General features: G+C 40.5%; 1 protein-coding gene and 1 pseudogene across 3 annotated transcripts in view; both read left to right on the top strand.

The window, feature by feature from the left end:
• The first annotated feature begins 1,648 nt into the window (after positions 1-1,648).
• LOC119507687 lies at positions 1,649-5,759 on the top strand (annotated as a pseudogene).
• A 5,655-nt stretch (positions 5,760-11,414) lies between these two features.
• The window catches only part of FBXL17 (F-box and leucine rich repeat protein 17), a 564,196-nt gene continuing 558,908 nt past the window's right edge, over positions 11,415-16,702 (top strand). For 2 of the 3 annotated variants that reach the window (XM_037801526.1, XM_037801528.1), the window contains exon 1: positions 11,416-13,019. In XM_037801526.1, coding sequence (XP_037657454.1) covers positions 12,027-13,019 — 993 coding nt within the window. In that variant the 5' untranslated portion in view covers positions 11,416-12,026. Of the gene's footprint in view, positions 13,020-16,702 lie in introns of all 3 variants that reach the window. The other variant, XM_037801527.1, reaches the window with a different exon arrangement.

Below are 16,702 nucleotides of genomic sequence, written 5' to 3'. Positions count from 1 at the left end.
TTGCTTTTCCAAAAGATTGTAGAAAAACAAGAGTATACGAATACCAGGCCCTACACACTCACCAACACTGGTTTGTATTCATCTTTTATATTTTTGTCAGTCTGATAGGTTAAAAATTGTATCTCATCATTATGTAACTTGAATTTTCCTAACCAAAATGAAGTTGAATATATTTTCATATATTTATTAATTATTTTTATTTTTTTCAAGTATTTATTTTCATATACTTTGCCCATTTTTTCCTGTTGGACTGTTTATATATTTTTATTATTAACTTCTTGAATTCCTCTAAATATTAGAGTTATTAACTCTTTGGTTTATTACTGTCATTTATTTTCTTCCAGGCTTTTGAGTCACTTATATATGCCATTAACTATACAAAACTATATAATGTTTTTTATGTGGTCAAAACTGTCACTCTCTTCTAAAACTCCTGGCTTCCCTGCATTGCTTATGAAAGCCATATTTTTTATTTCACATGAAAACTGAAAAATAATAAAATAATGGTAATTATTTTAGTGATAATATTATAATAATGATAATTATTTAGTGTGAAAAAACGACAAACACTTCAATAGTATCCCAAATCAACATGAGAAAGCTTTTTTAAAAATAAAGAACAATTACAAAATATAAACCAGTCCAACTCATAAATACAGATTCAAAAATTCTAAATAAAATATAAACAAAATGCCTGTAGCATCATATTAGAATAACACAATGCAATAAAGTAAAGTTTATTCTAGAAATGTAAGGATGACTAATTTATTAATGTATGTTATCATGTCAATAGGTCAAAGGAGAAAACCATATAATTCTTAAGATAAATACTAAAAATACATTCAATTATATCCAACTGCACTGCTGTTTTTTTTTTTTTAATAGAAAAACAGGAATGCAAGATAAAGAATATTTATCTCAAACAAATAGCCAAAATCATACTTAATGTGGGAAGCACTAGTCATTAAGTTTAAAAAATGTCTGGTATAAAACAACTTTGCTAGCTGCTTCATATTATTTAATATTATTTTGAAAATGTTATGCAAATGAAAAATATTAAGAAAAAGAAATGAAAGTTATTTATTAAGAGAACAAGTAAAATTAAATTGTCAGTTAAATGAAGATAAGATAGTCTGTACCTAAAAATTTAATTGAAAAGATGTAAGAACAAGTAAATTCATTAGAGTGGCCTGTAACAAAATAATTACACAGAAATCACTATATCCTTATTGTTCCAGTTTGCTAATGCTGCTGTTATGAAAAAATACCAGAAATGGATTGGCTCTTATAAAGGGGTTTTATGTAGTTACAAATTTACAGTTCTACAGCCATAAAAGTTTCCAAACCAAGGCATAAACATGAGTATACCTTTACTGGAGAAAGGCCATTGGCATCCAGAAAATCTCTGTTAGCTTGGAAGGCATGTGTCTGGCATCTGCTTGCTCCCAGGTTGTGTTTCAAAATGGCGTTCTCCAAAATATCTCTAGGCTTAGCTTCTTGGGACAAACTCTGGGCTAGTATCTCCAAAGTGTCAGCAAAAGTCTGTTTTCAATGGCTGTCTCCAAAATGTCTCTCTTGGCTGAAGCACTGAGCTCCTTCTGTCTGAGTTCTTACAGGGCTCCTGTGATTTAATTAAGACCCACACAGAATGGACAGGGTAATACCTACATAGAAATAATCTAATCAAAGTTATCACCCAAGTTGGGTGTGTCACATCTCCAGGGAAACAATCTCATTCAAAGGTTCCAACCTAATCAACACTAACACATCTGTCTCCACAAGACTGGATTAAAGATCATGGCTTTTTGTGGGAGACATAACATATCCAAACAGACACATTTATGGATGAGCAATTAGCAATTAAATAATATAATGGAAAAACCAATCAATTCACAGTAGCAAAACCATTATAAATTAGGAATAAAGAATGAAAAATATCCTAGAAAGCACAACACTTTACTGAGGGATATAAGGAAAGATTTGAGTAAATGTAGAAACATATCATGTTCCTGTAACAAGAGTCCATATATATATATATATAAAAGAACTTTCCACAAATTAATTTATAAATTTAATTCAATGCTAATCAAAGTACAAATGGACACTGACAAATTATTTATCTGGTTCTAATATTTATCTGGAAGGTTAAATTGATGTGATGAACCCTGAATTTTTGGGAAAAAATGAATAACAAGGGAGACTTGACCTATCAGACATAAAAAACATTATAAAATTACAACAAATAAATTAGTATGGCATTGGTATAGGAATCAACTGATGATTAATGGAGCAAAATAGAAGTTTCCACAAATATATATACAAATCTGATGTATAATGAAGGTGATATTACAGAGGGTTACCACTAAACTTAAGGGACAGAGTATCTGGTTGGTGCAATGCCTGCCCACCTACAGATCCTTCACCTAGTTTCAATAATAATCAGCATTTATGTTCTCTACCTCCCCTTTCATTTAGCAGAATCATTTGAAAGTTGTAAATACCTATATTTAACCTTTAAGTATTTCAGTATGCATATCCTAAGAAAAAAGACATTCTTCCACATATTATTTTAATGCCTAAGAATTATATATTTTATTAAATTAAACAATAATTATAGAATATGATCTAATATCCAGTTTATATCCAAATATCCTCAAATGTACAAAGATAATTTTATTAGTTTTGTGTTTGATTATTTCGTACCAGAATTCATTCTATGTTCAAACATTTCATTTGGTATTTCTGACTTTTAATTCCTTTAAATCTAGTCCAAATATCCTACTTTTTTTTTCATGACATTAAATTTTTGAAGAGTCTTAGTTGTTGTTCTAGTTTGCTAATGCTGTGGAATGCAAAACACCAGAGAAGGATTGGCTTTTATAAAAAGGGGGTTTATTTATCTACACAGTTACAGTCTTAAGGCCATAAAGTGTCCAAGGTAACACATCAGTAATTGGGTACCTTCACTGGAGGATGGCCAATGGCGTCCCGAAAACCTCTGTTAACTGGGAAGTCACGTGGGTGGCGTCTGCTCCAAAGTTCTGGTTTCAAAATGGCTTTCTCCCAGGACGTTCCTCTCTAGCAAGCTTGCTCCTCTTCAAAACATCACTCACAGCTGCACTCAGTTCCATCTCCCTGAGTCAGCACATTTATATGGCTCCACTGATCAAGGCCCACCCTGAATGGGTGGGGCCACGCCTCCATGGAAATATCCCATCAGTTATCATCTACAGTTGGGTGGGGCGCATCGCCATGCAAACAATCTAATCCAAACGTTCCAACTTAATCCCCACTATTATGTCTGCCCCACAAGATTGCATCAAAGAATATGGCTTTTTCTGGGGGACATAATACATTCAAACTGGCACAGTTGTCTTATAAATTAATGTCCTATATTCCTTTGTTTATTGAGGTATAATTTATATCATGTAAAATTTTTGTAGTGTACAGTGTTATGGTTTGTCAAGTGCTGTTGTGTAACCACCATTACAATCAAGCAGAGAATATTTCCAACACCCCCAAAATTTTCATCCTGTCTCTTTGTATTAAACTCCCTCTAACCCCAGACCCTGACAACCATTACTCTATTTTCTATCCTTAGAGTTTTCCCTTTTCAGGAAAGTCATACATGGAATCATACAGTATGTAGTCTTTTGAGTCTGACTTATTTCACTTAGTACAATGTGTTTAAGATTTAACCATTGTGTGAATGTATCACAGTTTGTTTATCTGTTTACCAGTGGAAAGACTTAGAGTTGTTTGCAGTTTTTGGCAATGATGAATAAAGGTACTATGAATATTTGCATACAGGCTTTTGTCTAAACATGTTTTGAGTTCTCTTTGGTAAATACCTAGTAGTGAGATTGCTGAGTCATTTGGTAAATGTAGGCTTAATTTTATAAGAAACTGGCAACATGTTTTCCAAAATGGCTGTACCATTTTGCATTTCCATCATCAGTCCATGAGGGTTCCAGTTGCTCCACAGCCTCGCCAACATTTGCTAAGTTGATCTTCTCAATTTTAACCATTCTAATAGCTGTGTAATGCTATCTCATTTGGCTTTAATTTGATGCTGAGCCCTATGTTTCTGGGGCAGGAAGGGATAATTTCTAAGCTGAGTGCTATTAGAAAGAACCTACCCCACCAAAATTATTAAAGTCATTTCTCTATTGCCTTTTTTGTTTCCTCCTTTCAAGGTTTCTCTGTTGGTTGAGATTATGAGCCAAGCCCCGATGCCTATCTCAGTCTCATTAAAAAGCTGCCAGAATTTTTCCCACCCTGAAATTTTAATTTTCTTGTATGGATTAGTTTCTCCGTCAAATGTAAAGTATGAGTTAAAGTTAGGAATTGCTTTGTGTTTCTTGAAAATTATTGATGGGAGCAGACATGAGAAACTCCTGCCCTCTCCACGTCCATCTCTCCCCCTTTGCACTTACTGCCTTTCCCAAGTACACATACACTCCACACAGTCTAAAAAATGATGGTTTCCCAGAAAGTGTACTCCATTTTCACATTTTATTCCAGAAACTATTATTCTCCCGTTAACCCACCCTTCAAAGTTTCTATTCAGAGTAATTATTCTCCAATTTGATCTTTAGCCAATATTCCCTCTAATGTGCCGGAAGGGATTATTAATTTTCTTCTTAGTCTATTCTCTAAAACTACATCCTTAGGAAGAGACTATGAAGCATATATTAATGTTGTTGAGATATAACTGGAATAGAGGGTGGCTGTTCTCTCCAGGTTTGGGTGAAAGCCTACCACCGCAGAGATATCATAACACATTTCGAACCTTCGATCTCCTTTGAGGGCCTCAGTAATGAGGTTTGAGATGTGTTCTTTGAAAATGAACAGCTTTTCACCAAGAAATGGATAGATGAGGAAGGAGAGCTATGTACAATATCATCTCAACTGGAGTTAGGAGAAGCCTTGAGACTTTTTGAGCTACACAAGGAGTTTGAACTTTTAATTCATATTCCCGTGTACCAAAACATCTTGGAATACCCTGTCCAGGAGAAGATAAATCCATTTACTGTTGAGGTGCATGCCACTGGAGAAAGCTTTACTGTGCAAATGGTCAGAGTTTTCAAGCTGTGTTCACTGTGCCATCTGCACTGACCGAATATGGGGACTTGGACATCAGTGATATAAATGCACCAACTGCAAACTACCAGTTCATAAGAAGTGCCACAAACTTGTCACAAGTGAACACGGGCAACCTTCTTTGCCACCAGAACCAATGATGCCAATGGATCAGTCAGCCATGCATGTGTAGACAGTAATTCTATGTTATCCTTCAAGCCATGAGAACTTGGACCAAGTCAGTGAAGAAAAGGAGGCAATGTACACCAGAGAAAGTGGCAAAGCTTCATTCAATTTACGCCTCCAGGATTTTTATTTTCTCCAAGTAACAGAAAAGGAAGTTATGCCAAAGTACTATTAGTGAGATTAAAAAAAAAAAGTTATTTATGTAATGAAAGCTGTGAAAAAAGAGCTTGTCAATGATGATGAGGATATCCACTGGGTACAGAGAGAGAAGCATGTTTTTGAGCAGGCATCCAATCAACCTTTTCTTGTTGAGCTGCATTCTTGCTCTCAAACAGAAAGCAGATTGTTCTTTGTTATAGAATATGTAAATGGAGGAAAGCTAATGTTTCATATGCAAGTCACAAAGAAAACTTCCTAAAAAGCATGCCAGATTTTACTCTTATAATTTAGTATACAGGAAAAGAATGTATTTTCCAGGTAGCGTATCTTAACTATACTCACTTTTTCCCCCCAAAACACATTATCCAAACATATGGATTATATTTATGGAATCTTCAATGAAATTCAAGAAAATAATAAGCAAACATGAATAAATGTTCAGGACACACATATATACACACTCTCACATATCACATTTTCATCTTAAGAGAATTTCTTTAAGGTAATATGTGTAATACAGAGTAAAATATATTTCAGGGGCAGTGTGCCGGTTTGAATGTATTGTGTCCCCCAAATGCCATTATCTTTGTGGTCTTTCTTCTTGGTGCTGGTTAGATTTGCTTGGAATGTGCCCCACCCAGCTGTGGGTGGTGACTTTGGTGGGTTACTCCCATGGAGGCATGACCCCACCCATTCAGGGTGGGCCTTGATCAGTGGAGCCATATAAAACATGCTGACTCAAAGAGACTGGACGCAGTGCAGCTGTGAGTGATGTTATTTGAAGAGGAGCAAGCTTGCTAGAGAGGAATGTCCTGGGAGAAGCCATTTTGAAACCAGAACTTTGGAGCAGACGCCAGCCATGTGCCTTCCCAGCTAACAGAGGTTTTCCGGACGCTATTTGCCATCCTCCAGTGAAGGTACCCGATTATTGATGTGTTACCTTGGACACTTTATGGCCTTAAGACTGTAACTGTATAGCCAAATAAACCCCCTTTTTATAAAAGCCAATCCATCTCTGGTGTTTTGCATTCTGCAGCATTAGCAAACTAGAACAGGCAGAGTTCTTCAGACTATTTTTTATTAACATCAGTGTTAGCAATTTATTATTTAAAAGGATGTCATATATATCATCCTTCTGTTCTTTATTTTAAATACTTTTTTAATGTAAAAGGACTTAAGTAACCATGAACCATCTAAACTAATTATAATTGTTCAATCTAAGTAAAATTTAATTTTAAGGTAATAAATTATCTAGTCTTAACTTTAGAATGATTTAAAATTTGTGGGTACTTAATAAACACCTTTCTGGAAGCTACATTTCTTTAGATATGTAATTTTTCCGAAGTTTCTGGCTCCATACTCTCTTTTCTTCAAATAACTATGTCTGAAAGCAATAAAAACCAAGAGGAAAATGTTTATATATGTTTATTGAAAGGTATTTATTTTCATCATAATACCTGAAACTTGTTTAATATAAAAAGCAGTATTCACTTCAAATCATAAACTTATAAAGAAATCTGACATCTATGTCAGAAATATGTTCAAGATATTGCTTTTAAATGGTGCTGTTTTCCCAAAGGTATTAGTTCTCAAATTTGAGAATGTGGAATAATCACCTAGGAAGTTTATTTAACATGTACTTCATTTTAATGCCCACTTCAGAATTCTGATGTGCTTTTGGACCTTATTGGAGAAACACTTCTGTGGAGTTACTCTTTTCTTTTTCCTGTGACTAAATATTAGAAAGAATATTTATGATAAAGCATTTTGAGGAAGGGTGGCAGGGAGTTACCATCTTACTCACAATTTTAAACAAATTTTTCAATGAATGACTTCTTCAAATTAGAAATCTTCTAAAAAAAAAAAAATCCATCACTTGTATACCAATAATGTTACAACTGATGAGCTTTTTTCTATGAGAGGTTTTAACCATTATTCAGGGTGGTCTTTTGTTTTTAAATCTTTTTAAACTAGAGTTAATGTGCATATTTTAGACAGAAATACATTACAGTTATGAGTTAACTGGGTTCTGTTTTTGCAGGCTTTAAGTGTCATGCCAATTCTTTTTATATTATATAAGTTTCTCTCAAAATACTTACCAGGGAAATAAGATGGTGGATAGTCAGAATGGCTGGAATTTTCACGTTCTAAGAATAAAAATATTTTTCTTAAGCATGATATTTGTTGTCAGATCACTTTATGTATATGCAGCCTGGATTGGATATCAGGTATTGCTCAGTACTGGTACATTTCCTTTTTTTTTCTTTTTTTTTTTTCCAGTCATGTAGAATACTGCCTTTGTCATCATAATGAAATCTGTATTTCTGTAGTTCTGTCTTCTTCCAACTTCATGCTGTTGTTGGCAGAATTCAGAATATTGCTGGCCATCAGTGGGGGCTGTTTTTATCTCCTAGAGTCCACCTGCCATTTCCTACCACGTAGCCCTCTCTATAATATGGGAGTTTGCTTCTTCAAAGCTGTGCAGGTTTGAATGTATTGCGTCCCCCAAATGCCATTTTCTTTGATGTAATCTTGTGGGGCAGACGTTTTGGTGCTGATTAGATTTGCTTGGAATGTGCCCCACCCAGCTGTGGGTGATTGGGTGATGACCCTGATGAGATATTCCCAGGGAGATGTGGCCCCACCCATTCAGGGTGGGCCTTGATCAGTGGAGCCATATAAATGAGCTGACTCAAAGAGAAGGAACTCAGTGCAGCTGTGAGTGAGGTTTTGAAGAGGAGCAAGCTTGCGAGAGAGGAATGTCCTGGGAGAAAGCCATTTTGAAACCAGAACTTTGGAGCAGATGCCAGCCACGTGCCTTCCCAGCTAACAGTTTTCCAGACGCCATTGGCCATCCTCCAGTGAAGGTACCTGATTACTGATGTGTTACCCTGGACACTTTATGGCCTTAAGACTGTAACTGTGTAGATAAATAAACCCCCTTTTTATAAAAGCCAATCCATCTCTGGTGTTTTGCATTCCACAGCATTAGCAAACTAGAACAAAAGCCAACAGGAAAGTATCTGATGCTGCTATGAATTTCTCTGACTTCTCTCTGGCTCTGACCTCTAGATTTTCTTTCAAAGACCCAATTGATTAGGACAGACCCAACCCAGAATAATCTCTTTTGATTACATTCAACTGATTAGGGGCCTTAATTACATCTGCAAAATCCCCTCACCTTTGTCATATAAAATATACCCTAATCATGGGAGTGATATCCCATCATATTCATATATCCTGCCCAGGCTTATAGGAGGGGATTATATATGGTGGGTAGGCCAGGAGTGAGAATCTTGACAGTCATCTTAGAATTCTGCCTCCTACAATGGTAGAAATTACATTAACTTATTTTTTAAAAAGTTTATGAAACATATTTGACATTATTAAAATAATACATACTTACTACAGGCATTTATAAAACAGATAGGAGAATTAAAATAAAACATATAAATTTGTACCACAACATCAACAACACAAACAATTAGGTGTTGTCCTGGTTTGCTAATGCTGCCATTATGCAAAATACCAGAAATGAATTGGCTTTTATAAAGGGGATTTATTAGGTTGCAAATTTACTGTTTTAAGGCCATAAAAGTGTGAAAACTAAGGCATCAACAAGATACCTTCACTAAAGAAAGGCTGATGGTGTCCGGAACACCTCTGGCAGCTAGGAGGCATGTGGCTGGCATCTGCTTGTCCTTTGCTCTTGGGTTCTGGTTTCAAAATGGCTTTCTCCAAAATGTCTCTGCGATTCTGTCTCTCTCTGCTTCTCTCAGCTCTCTGCTTGGTTCTCCTGGGATGTGCCCCCTGCCCCAATCTTCAGGGATGTCTAGACAGTGACCACCCTAACTTGTTCATGTTGAAAATGGGTGTTGACATTATGGGAAAAGGAGATACATCTGGGTTGATGTTCTTCAAAAGACTATTGCCTCTGGGTTTTGGGACTTAGCTAGCATAGGAGTTCTCTGAAGGATTTAAGATTGGGGATTTCTCTTTAAGTGTCTGGGAGTCCACTCTTAGCTTCTCCGGGGCAAACTCTGTGCTTCCTCTTTTAGCTTAGCATCTCCAAATGTCCTTCTGTCTGGATCTCCCAGTGTTTCCAAGCGTCTGGGTCTGTGTCAGCTCTTGGCTATTCTCCAGACTCTCTCTCTCAGCTTCTCTGAGCTCCTGTCTGTGAGCTCTCTTAAAGGACTCCAGTGAGTCCTTAATAAGACCCACCTTGAATGGGAAGGGTCCACACCTTCATGGAAATGATCTAATCAAAACGTTCCACACTGCTCAAAAGACTAAAAAGTCCACCCCCACAAGATTGCATTAAAGAACATATCTTTTGTATGGGATATGATAAATTCAAACCAAAACATACGTTTTTAGTTTTATTGTTGCTTTTTTTTTTTTTTCTCCATGGAAAGGTTTAGAACCTCCTCTCCCCACCTCTATCACTTTTATTCAAAGTTTAGCCTGGTAGAGATGGCAAAGAATATGTTATAAGTCCTCAGGGAACCCCAGTCATTTCTTTCCTACTGTCATTCATTAATGGAGTCTGAGACACTGGAAGACCCCTACAGGCAGAGGGATGAAAGTTGTGTGGATAATATCTAAGGGTGAATGTAGTTTGGAGAGTATATTTGATAGTAATGATTACGTAAAACCCTTTAATCAATCTTTGCCTCTAACTTTCTTGAAATACCATCTCACTGTGATAAAGCTCAGAAAGGGGGGAAATCGCCAAGTGTGACAGACCTAAAGTAATAGTCATTCATAACAAAGAGACCGGTATTAGCAAAGGTTTGATGGCATGTTTGGGTGAAGGCTGAATGAGGCTGGCCACTGTAGTGTGAAAATCATGCAGACATCAGTACTGGTCTCCAAGCCAGGATGGGCCTTGAATCTTGCAATACTGCTTCCCCAGTCAGCTCTCTTCAAGTTCATCTTAATAGCTTTTTAAAACATCTGCCCCTTGTCTTACATCCTTCAACAGGTGATCAGACTCCACTTAAAGGAAAACAGAAACTATCAAAAAGGAACTCTTTCAACTTTCTGCCACAAACTTCCCGACATCTGTATTAATCCTTTATCTATCCTTTCCTCATTTCCTCCAATCATAATGAAGAAGGTATCTATCTCTTCTAAGGTATTCCTGATTCCATCTTCTCAGGGCCTTTGCTGTATTGATTTTTTTTCATCCCCTTATCTCTTCCTTTATACTGGCTCATTACCATCAATATTTAAGCATCCCCAAATTTCTCCCTTGTGAAAGCTAAGCTTCCTTCAATACTGTGTACCATTGTCGTTATTCTCTCTCTGCTCCCATTATCGTTCAACCTTTTAAAGGGTTGTTTGACTGCAAACCCTATTTCCTCTTTCTCAGTTCAGTCACCAAGAACCGCCTGGCAAGTTTGTCATTTAGTAGGCACCTCACAGTCATTTTTTAATGTACATGATGGATGGATGGATGGGATTCTGAGGGTGCAGACAATAAAATCATTTATAGTTTGGGTACGGGGATGTTGTTTGACTCACTGGGTTGAGAAACTGTTTATCTCTTTGCTGCTATATATGCTTTGATTTTGATATATGACTTCATTTTGAAATAAAGTTATGGAAAGTCAGTATAAGCCACAAGCAACAATATGAAAACTAGTGGAGAAACAGTGGTGCCGCACAACGAATCAGCTCCCACAGGACATGGGCCCGCGTCACCCAAATGCCGCGCGTCTCCACCCACCAGATGGGTACCCCGGCCTAGACCAGCCCTTCTGGCGGGACCCGGTTTACAGTTCCTAAGTGACCTCGGTCTCGAAGTACCGGGGGGAGCCGAGCGGCTCCTGGCCAATGGCAGCTCTTGAACTTACACCTCTAGACGTCAGCGCGGCAGTGCAAACGGATGTCACACAGCTGGCTCGGAAGCGTCTCCTCCCTCTCCAAAAAGGGGGCGGGGGCGCAGCGGCCTCCATGAAACCTTGGGCCCCCGGAAGGAGAAGCGCGCACCGCACCCCGCGAGCCCGGTACCCTAGCGGATCAGCATCTTTTCGATAGTCCCCCGCCTGGCGGTAGTCCCGGGTGAGCTGCCTGGAGCCGGCGTACCCGCCCCGAGCGCGCCGCCGCGGCCGACTCCGCCCCCTTTCGGCACGGGCCGCGCGTACCCGCAGAGCCCAGCCGTATCACGAGTGCGCGCATTGCCCGCGGAGCCGCAGTTAAACTGGTCCGAGGGGGACCTGGCGCTCCCCCGGCCACGGCGCTGACTGATTGAGCCGGCGAGCCGGGCCCGGACTCGGACTGGTCGCATAGCCGGCAGGCTTCCTCCCTCCCTCGCGTCCCCAAAGCTCGCTCCATCGTTCTCCCGGCTTTTCTGGGCAAAGCATGTAGCCCCCGTCGGGCGCCCGGGCAGCCCGCACCTGACGCCCACCCCCCACCGTCGCGTGTGTGCCCGTGTGTGTGTGTGTGTGTGTGTGTGTGTGCGCGCGCGCGCAGGTCGGGCGACCCTGCCGCGGGCCCGAGGCCGAGCCAGCGAGCGGCCTGTCCCGCTGCCGGGAGCCCACATCTCCGGGCCTCCCTCCGTCCCTGTCCCTGTCCCCGTCCTTGGGGCCTTCTATATGGGCCACCTTCTCTCGAAGGAGCCGCGTAACCGCCCGAGTCAGAAGAGGCCTCGCTGTTGTAGCTGGTGCCGCCGCCGCCGCCCTCTGCTCAGGCTGCCCCGCCGATCCCCGGCCAAGGCGCCCCCTCAACCGGCGGCGCCCCGGAGCCGGGACTGCTTCTTTCGCGGGCCCTGCATGCTCTGCTTCATCGTGCACAGCCCCGGCGCGCCCGCCCCCGCCGGCCCAGAGGAGGAGCCGCCGTTCTCGCCGCCGCCGAGGGACGGGGCCTACGCCGCCGCCGCCGCCGCCTCCTCGCAACACCTAGCGAAGCGCTACGCGGCCCTGGCCGCCGAGGACTGCGCCGCCGCTGCCTGCCGCTTCCTGCTGTCTTCGGCCGCCGCCGCTGCCGCCGCCGCCGCTTCGGCCTCGTCGCCTGCCTCTTGTTGCAAAGAGCTGGGGCTGGCTGCTGCCGCCGCCTGGGAGCAAGAGGGTCGGAGCCTCTTCCTGGCCAGCGTGGGGCCCGTGCACTTCCTGGGGCCTGCCGCCGCCGTGCAGCTCTTCCGGGGACTGTCGCCGCCGCCGCCCGAGTCCCCTACTCCCCCAGAGATGGTGTGCAAGCGGAAAGGGGCCGGGGTCCCCGCTTGCACCCCCTGCAAGCAGCCCCGCTGTGGTGGCGGGGGCTGCGGCAGCGGCGGCGGCGGCGGCGGGGGAGGGCCTGCGGGGGGAGGAGCCTCACCGCCACGGCCCCCCGACGCCGGCTGCTGCCAGGTCCCAGAGCAGCCCCCGCAGCCGCTCTGTCTCCCGCCCACCTCTCCCACTTCCGAAGGTGCCCCCACCGGGGCAGGCGGGGACGCTGTCCGAGCTGGGGGTGCTGCCCCCTCGCCCGCCCAGCAGCATGAAAGCGGCGACGCGGACTGTCAGGAGTCCCTCGAAAACCCCTGCGACTGTTACCGGGAACCGCCCCCCGACATCCCAGACATCAACCAGCTGCCGCCATCCATTCTGCTCAAGGTGGGTCTGGGCCGCAAGGATACTGGCTTCCCCAATTCCGGCCCCCGGCTCCAAGGTTTCCTCTCTCCTCCCCCTAAGCGCGGGGGAGGGGGCTACCTTGACCGTCAGGGACGTCGGAAGGGGAGGTTGGGAAGTCAGTAGGGAGGATGCTTATGGCTTGTTTTTTTGTAGTAGAAAAATGTGGAGTCTGCTGAATGTCTTTTATAACTTGGATCTATTGCCCACAATTTAAGGTTCGTCTATTTTTAGATTACCAGCCCAGTGGTTTAGAAACTATTTATAGGCTTTTGTGAAATATTTTATCCACTGAGCAATTTATACTTACTGGGTAATGACTTTGTATATTAGTATTTGAACGTCTTCAAATGATATTTTTTGATTTAATAGCTGCTAGTTGATGCCAATTACAGTTAACTTTTTACTGAGATTTACTATGATCAGTCACTGTGTCAGTAGCTTTATATACATAATATCTCATTTAATCCTTCAAATAACCCCTGTGAGTAAATACTGTTAACATCCTCATTTTATTCAAGGAGAAACTGATATTTGAGTGCTTTGGGCCAGACTTTACAGTACTGAGTCAGGCAGAAGTGGTCTTTGCTCCTATGGAGTTTACTGTCTAGTGGGGCTCCACAAAATGACTTGAATGACTTGTTCAAGGTCACACACGCAAAGTAAGGGGCACATCTGAGTTTTGAACTAGGGAATTTAGGCCTGCCTGATCTAAAAACCCTTGTTCTTTATGCTTGTTTTTGTTGTGTGTGGAGAAGAGATGGTTGTTGTGTGGGAGCTTTGTGTCACTTTCAACGGAGTGAATTTTGCAGTTTTGTCAATGCTAGTGACAAACTTATGTAATAGAGTTAGTATGAAGTTATTAAGTTCTTTTGTCCTCATTTTCTGTCTTCTGTCTCTCCTTCCTCGTCTCCATTTCTGGAGCTTAATAAATACAAACTTCCTTTTTCAGTGTGGATGATACTTAAGGTTAGCCATAAATAATATTGATAAGAATTTGACTACTTTTAATGATATTCAAGGTCACCAATATACTTTCTTTGATTATAATTTTTTTTTGAATATTTATAATTCGCTTTGTTTGGGTCTGTTTTGCCTGTGATGTTAGTCATCTTGTGAAAATACAGCAAAAGAGGGGGAACATAATGACTTAGCACTTACAAGGTATATTTATTAGAAGAGTAATTGCCTGCTATGTGTTGTGGGCAGGGGGTGGATTTTAGGGTAGAGGGAACTTTCTTGATTCCTTTAAATTGGTGATAAGTTTGGCATAGTGGTTTGATGGCTGTGTTCTCATTTGGCCAAGTAATATTGCCTAAAAACAACAAATACAAAAACCAGGCACTTTCTATTTAAACCATTATTTCATGAGGTAGAGAACTATTTTCATTATTCTCCACCCCTCCTTCCCAAAAAGAGGAAGGACATAATCTTTTAATGTAGTAAAACCTTAGAGAATAAATAATCTGCTTTATTGTTCTTTTTCACATTTTTGCTGTAGACTACTGAAAACTTGACATAAGAGACTTTTGGCAATTACCCATCAGACTTGTCCTCTTACATTGGAGTAGTGAACATATTATGTAGATTTCCATTTCTTGTAGAGAAAATCAAAGAAACATTTTTTAACAGGTCTCATGGTCTTAGTGGTATTCAGTATGAAGTGGATGGGATTGCCCGGGATGAAATGAAATTGAGATTCTTTTAGTGTCTGCCAACCCAAGTAGAACTTTTGGGGATAAGGCTTTTCAGGCAGAGGCTGTGTTAATACATCTTGCTTGCTGCTGTATTTCTTCTCCAAGTGCAGTGCCCATCATACTGTAGCACTCAGTAAATATTTATGAACAAATGAATGACCTGGTGTTGAGGGAGTCTGGTCTAAGTGAATCTACCATACCACTAAGGCAAATCTCTAAGAAATATACATACACTAACTTGAGTTACTAACTTAAGTTGTTGTTCTGAACTACAATAGAGCCATGTGTGGTGAAAGGGTACTGTTTCTGGTAAGAACTGGAGGTGTTTGGCTTGGAGAAGAGAAGACTCTGGGAGCTATTGTGATATTTGTTTTCCAGTATTAGGATTGTTTGCATAGGAAGCTAAAATCCATCACCCTGATTGGAAAAAATTTTTAGAAAGCATAACCTGCTCTTCTGATCTGTTATTGGATCAGGAGACTTTTGTAGTTGTATTGGTGCATCTTTTGAACCGGCAAGTTACTATAGTTGTAAAAAAAAGGGGGGGGGGGCGCTGTGGTTTGTGAGATGAAATGTGATTTAAAGGATGTTTTTGAGAAAAGCTTTCACAGTTGCCCGATTTTTTTTCCAGATGTGGCAAAAGCAAAAGAGAAAAACTGAACTTTTTTTTTTTTATGTTATTTCATAAGGCAGATTTTGTCTTAATATCAGCAAGGCCTCTTTTCTTTCAGTGTTATTTTTATATAAGTAGTAAGTATTTCCTTGGTTTAAAACATTCCATTTTCCTCTCCAGAGGTAACCACAATTATTAGTTTAGTGTGTCTTCTAGACCTGCACTGTCCAGTACAGTAGCCACCACCACATGTGGCTATTTACATCTAAGATAATTAAAATTAAATAAAATTTTTAAAATTAGTTTCTCAGTCAACAGTAGCCACATTTCAGAGATCAATATTTACATGTAGCTTAATGGTTACCATATTAGACTGTGCAGATATAGAACATTTCCTCGACTGTAGAAAGTTTTATTGAACCAGCCCTGTATAAACCTTCATAGTGTTTGTCATAAATGGCATCAAAATGTACAAGTTCTGCAGTTTTTTTTTAACCAAATGTGGTTTGGAGGTCTTATCTTGTATATGGTTTCATATACTAACTAATGTGGATCATTTTTTTTAACTGTTGCTTAGTATCCCATGGTATGCAATCTTGTATTTATTTCTCAATTAATGGATGTTTCCACTTATTTGCTACTACAGACAGTGCTTATAGATGTGTTTTTATGCACATGTCATATTGTTCTAGGGTATATTTCAAGAAGTAGAATTTCAGAGTTGAAGAGTGTGTATATTTGGAATTTTAGAAAATCGTTTCTAACAATTAGAGCTGTTTAAAAATGAAATGAGTACTTTCTAGTGAGCCTCACTGGAAATCATGAATCTATAACTTCAGAACAGGAAGAAACTTTTGAGGCCATCTAGTACGTTCCCTTCTTATACATGAAGAAACAGAGGCTTGGAGAAGTGAAATGGCTTACCCAAAGGCATTTTTGATAGTGAGTGGCAGAGCCTGGGCTGAAATGCAGCTCAGTGTTTCCAGGTCGAGAGATCTTTCCAGCATATTATTGTTCAAGAGGACCTGAATGAATCTTCTCTCAGGGATTGCTGAATTGAGTGGGGAAGGCTTATACCAGTTTCCTTGTAAGCCACCATGAGTCAGGGGCTAATTTTATCATTGGGTCTGTAGGATTGAATTGTGGTCTTTAAATATAAGACATTTGAGAAGCAGGGACTGGCTTTTCAAAGGTCAACTGTGGAAGTAGCATTTTCTTAAGTACTTTAGTCTGTTACAGTTGATCTTTGTTTAATGGATTGTTTTGGATCAGATAAGCTAGTTTTAGTCTTTGCTACTTGTTACCTTTACAACTTTAAGTAAACCTGCCTACTGATACCACAATTAGATATTTATATG

This window comes from Choloepus didactylus, chromosome 13 (assembly GCF_015220235.1).
Source record: "Choloepus didactylus isolate mChoDid1 chromosome 13, mChoDid1.pri, whole genome shotgun sequence".
Lineage (NCBI taxonomy): Eukaryota > Metazoa > Chordata > Mammalia > Pilosa > Megalonychidae > Choloepus > Choloepus didactylus.
The sequence above is the reverse complement of the archived record's forward strand: the minus strand, read 5'-3'. Positions and strand labels throughout refer to the sequence as shown.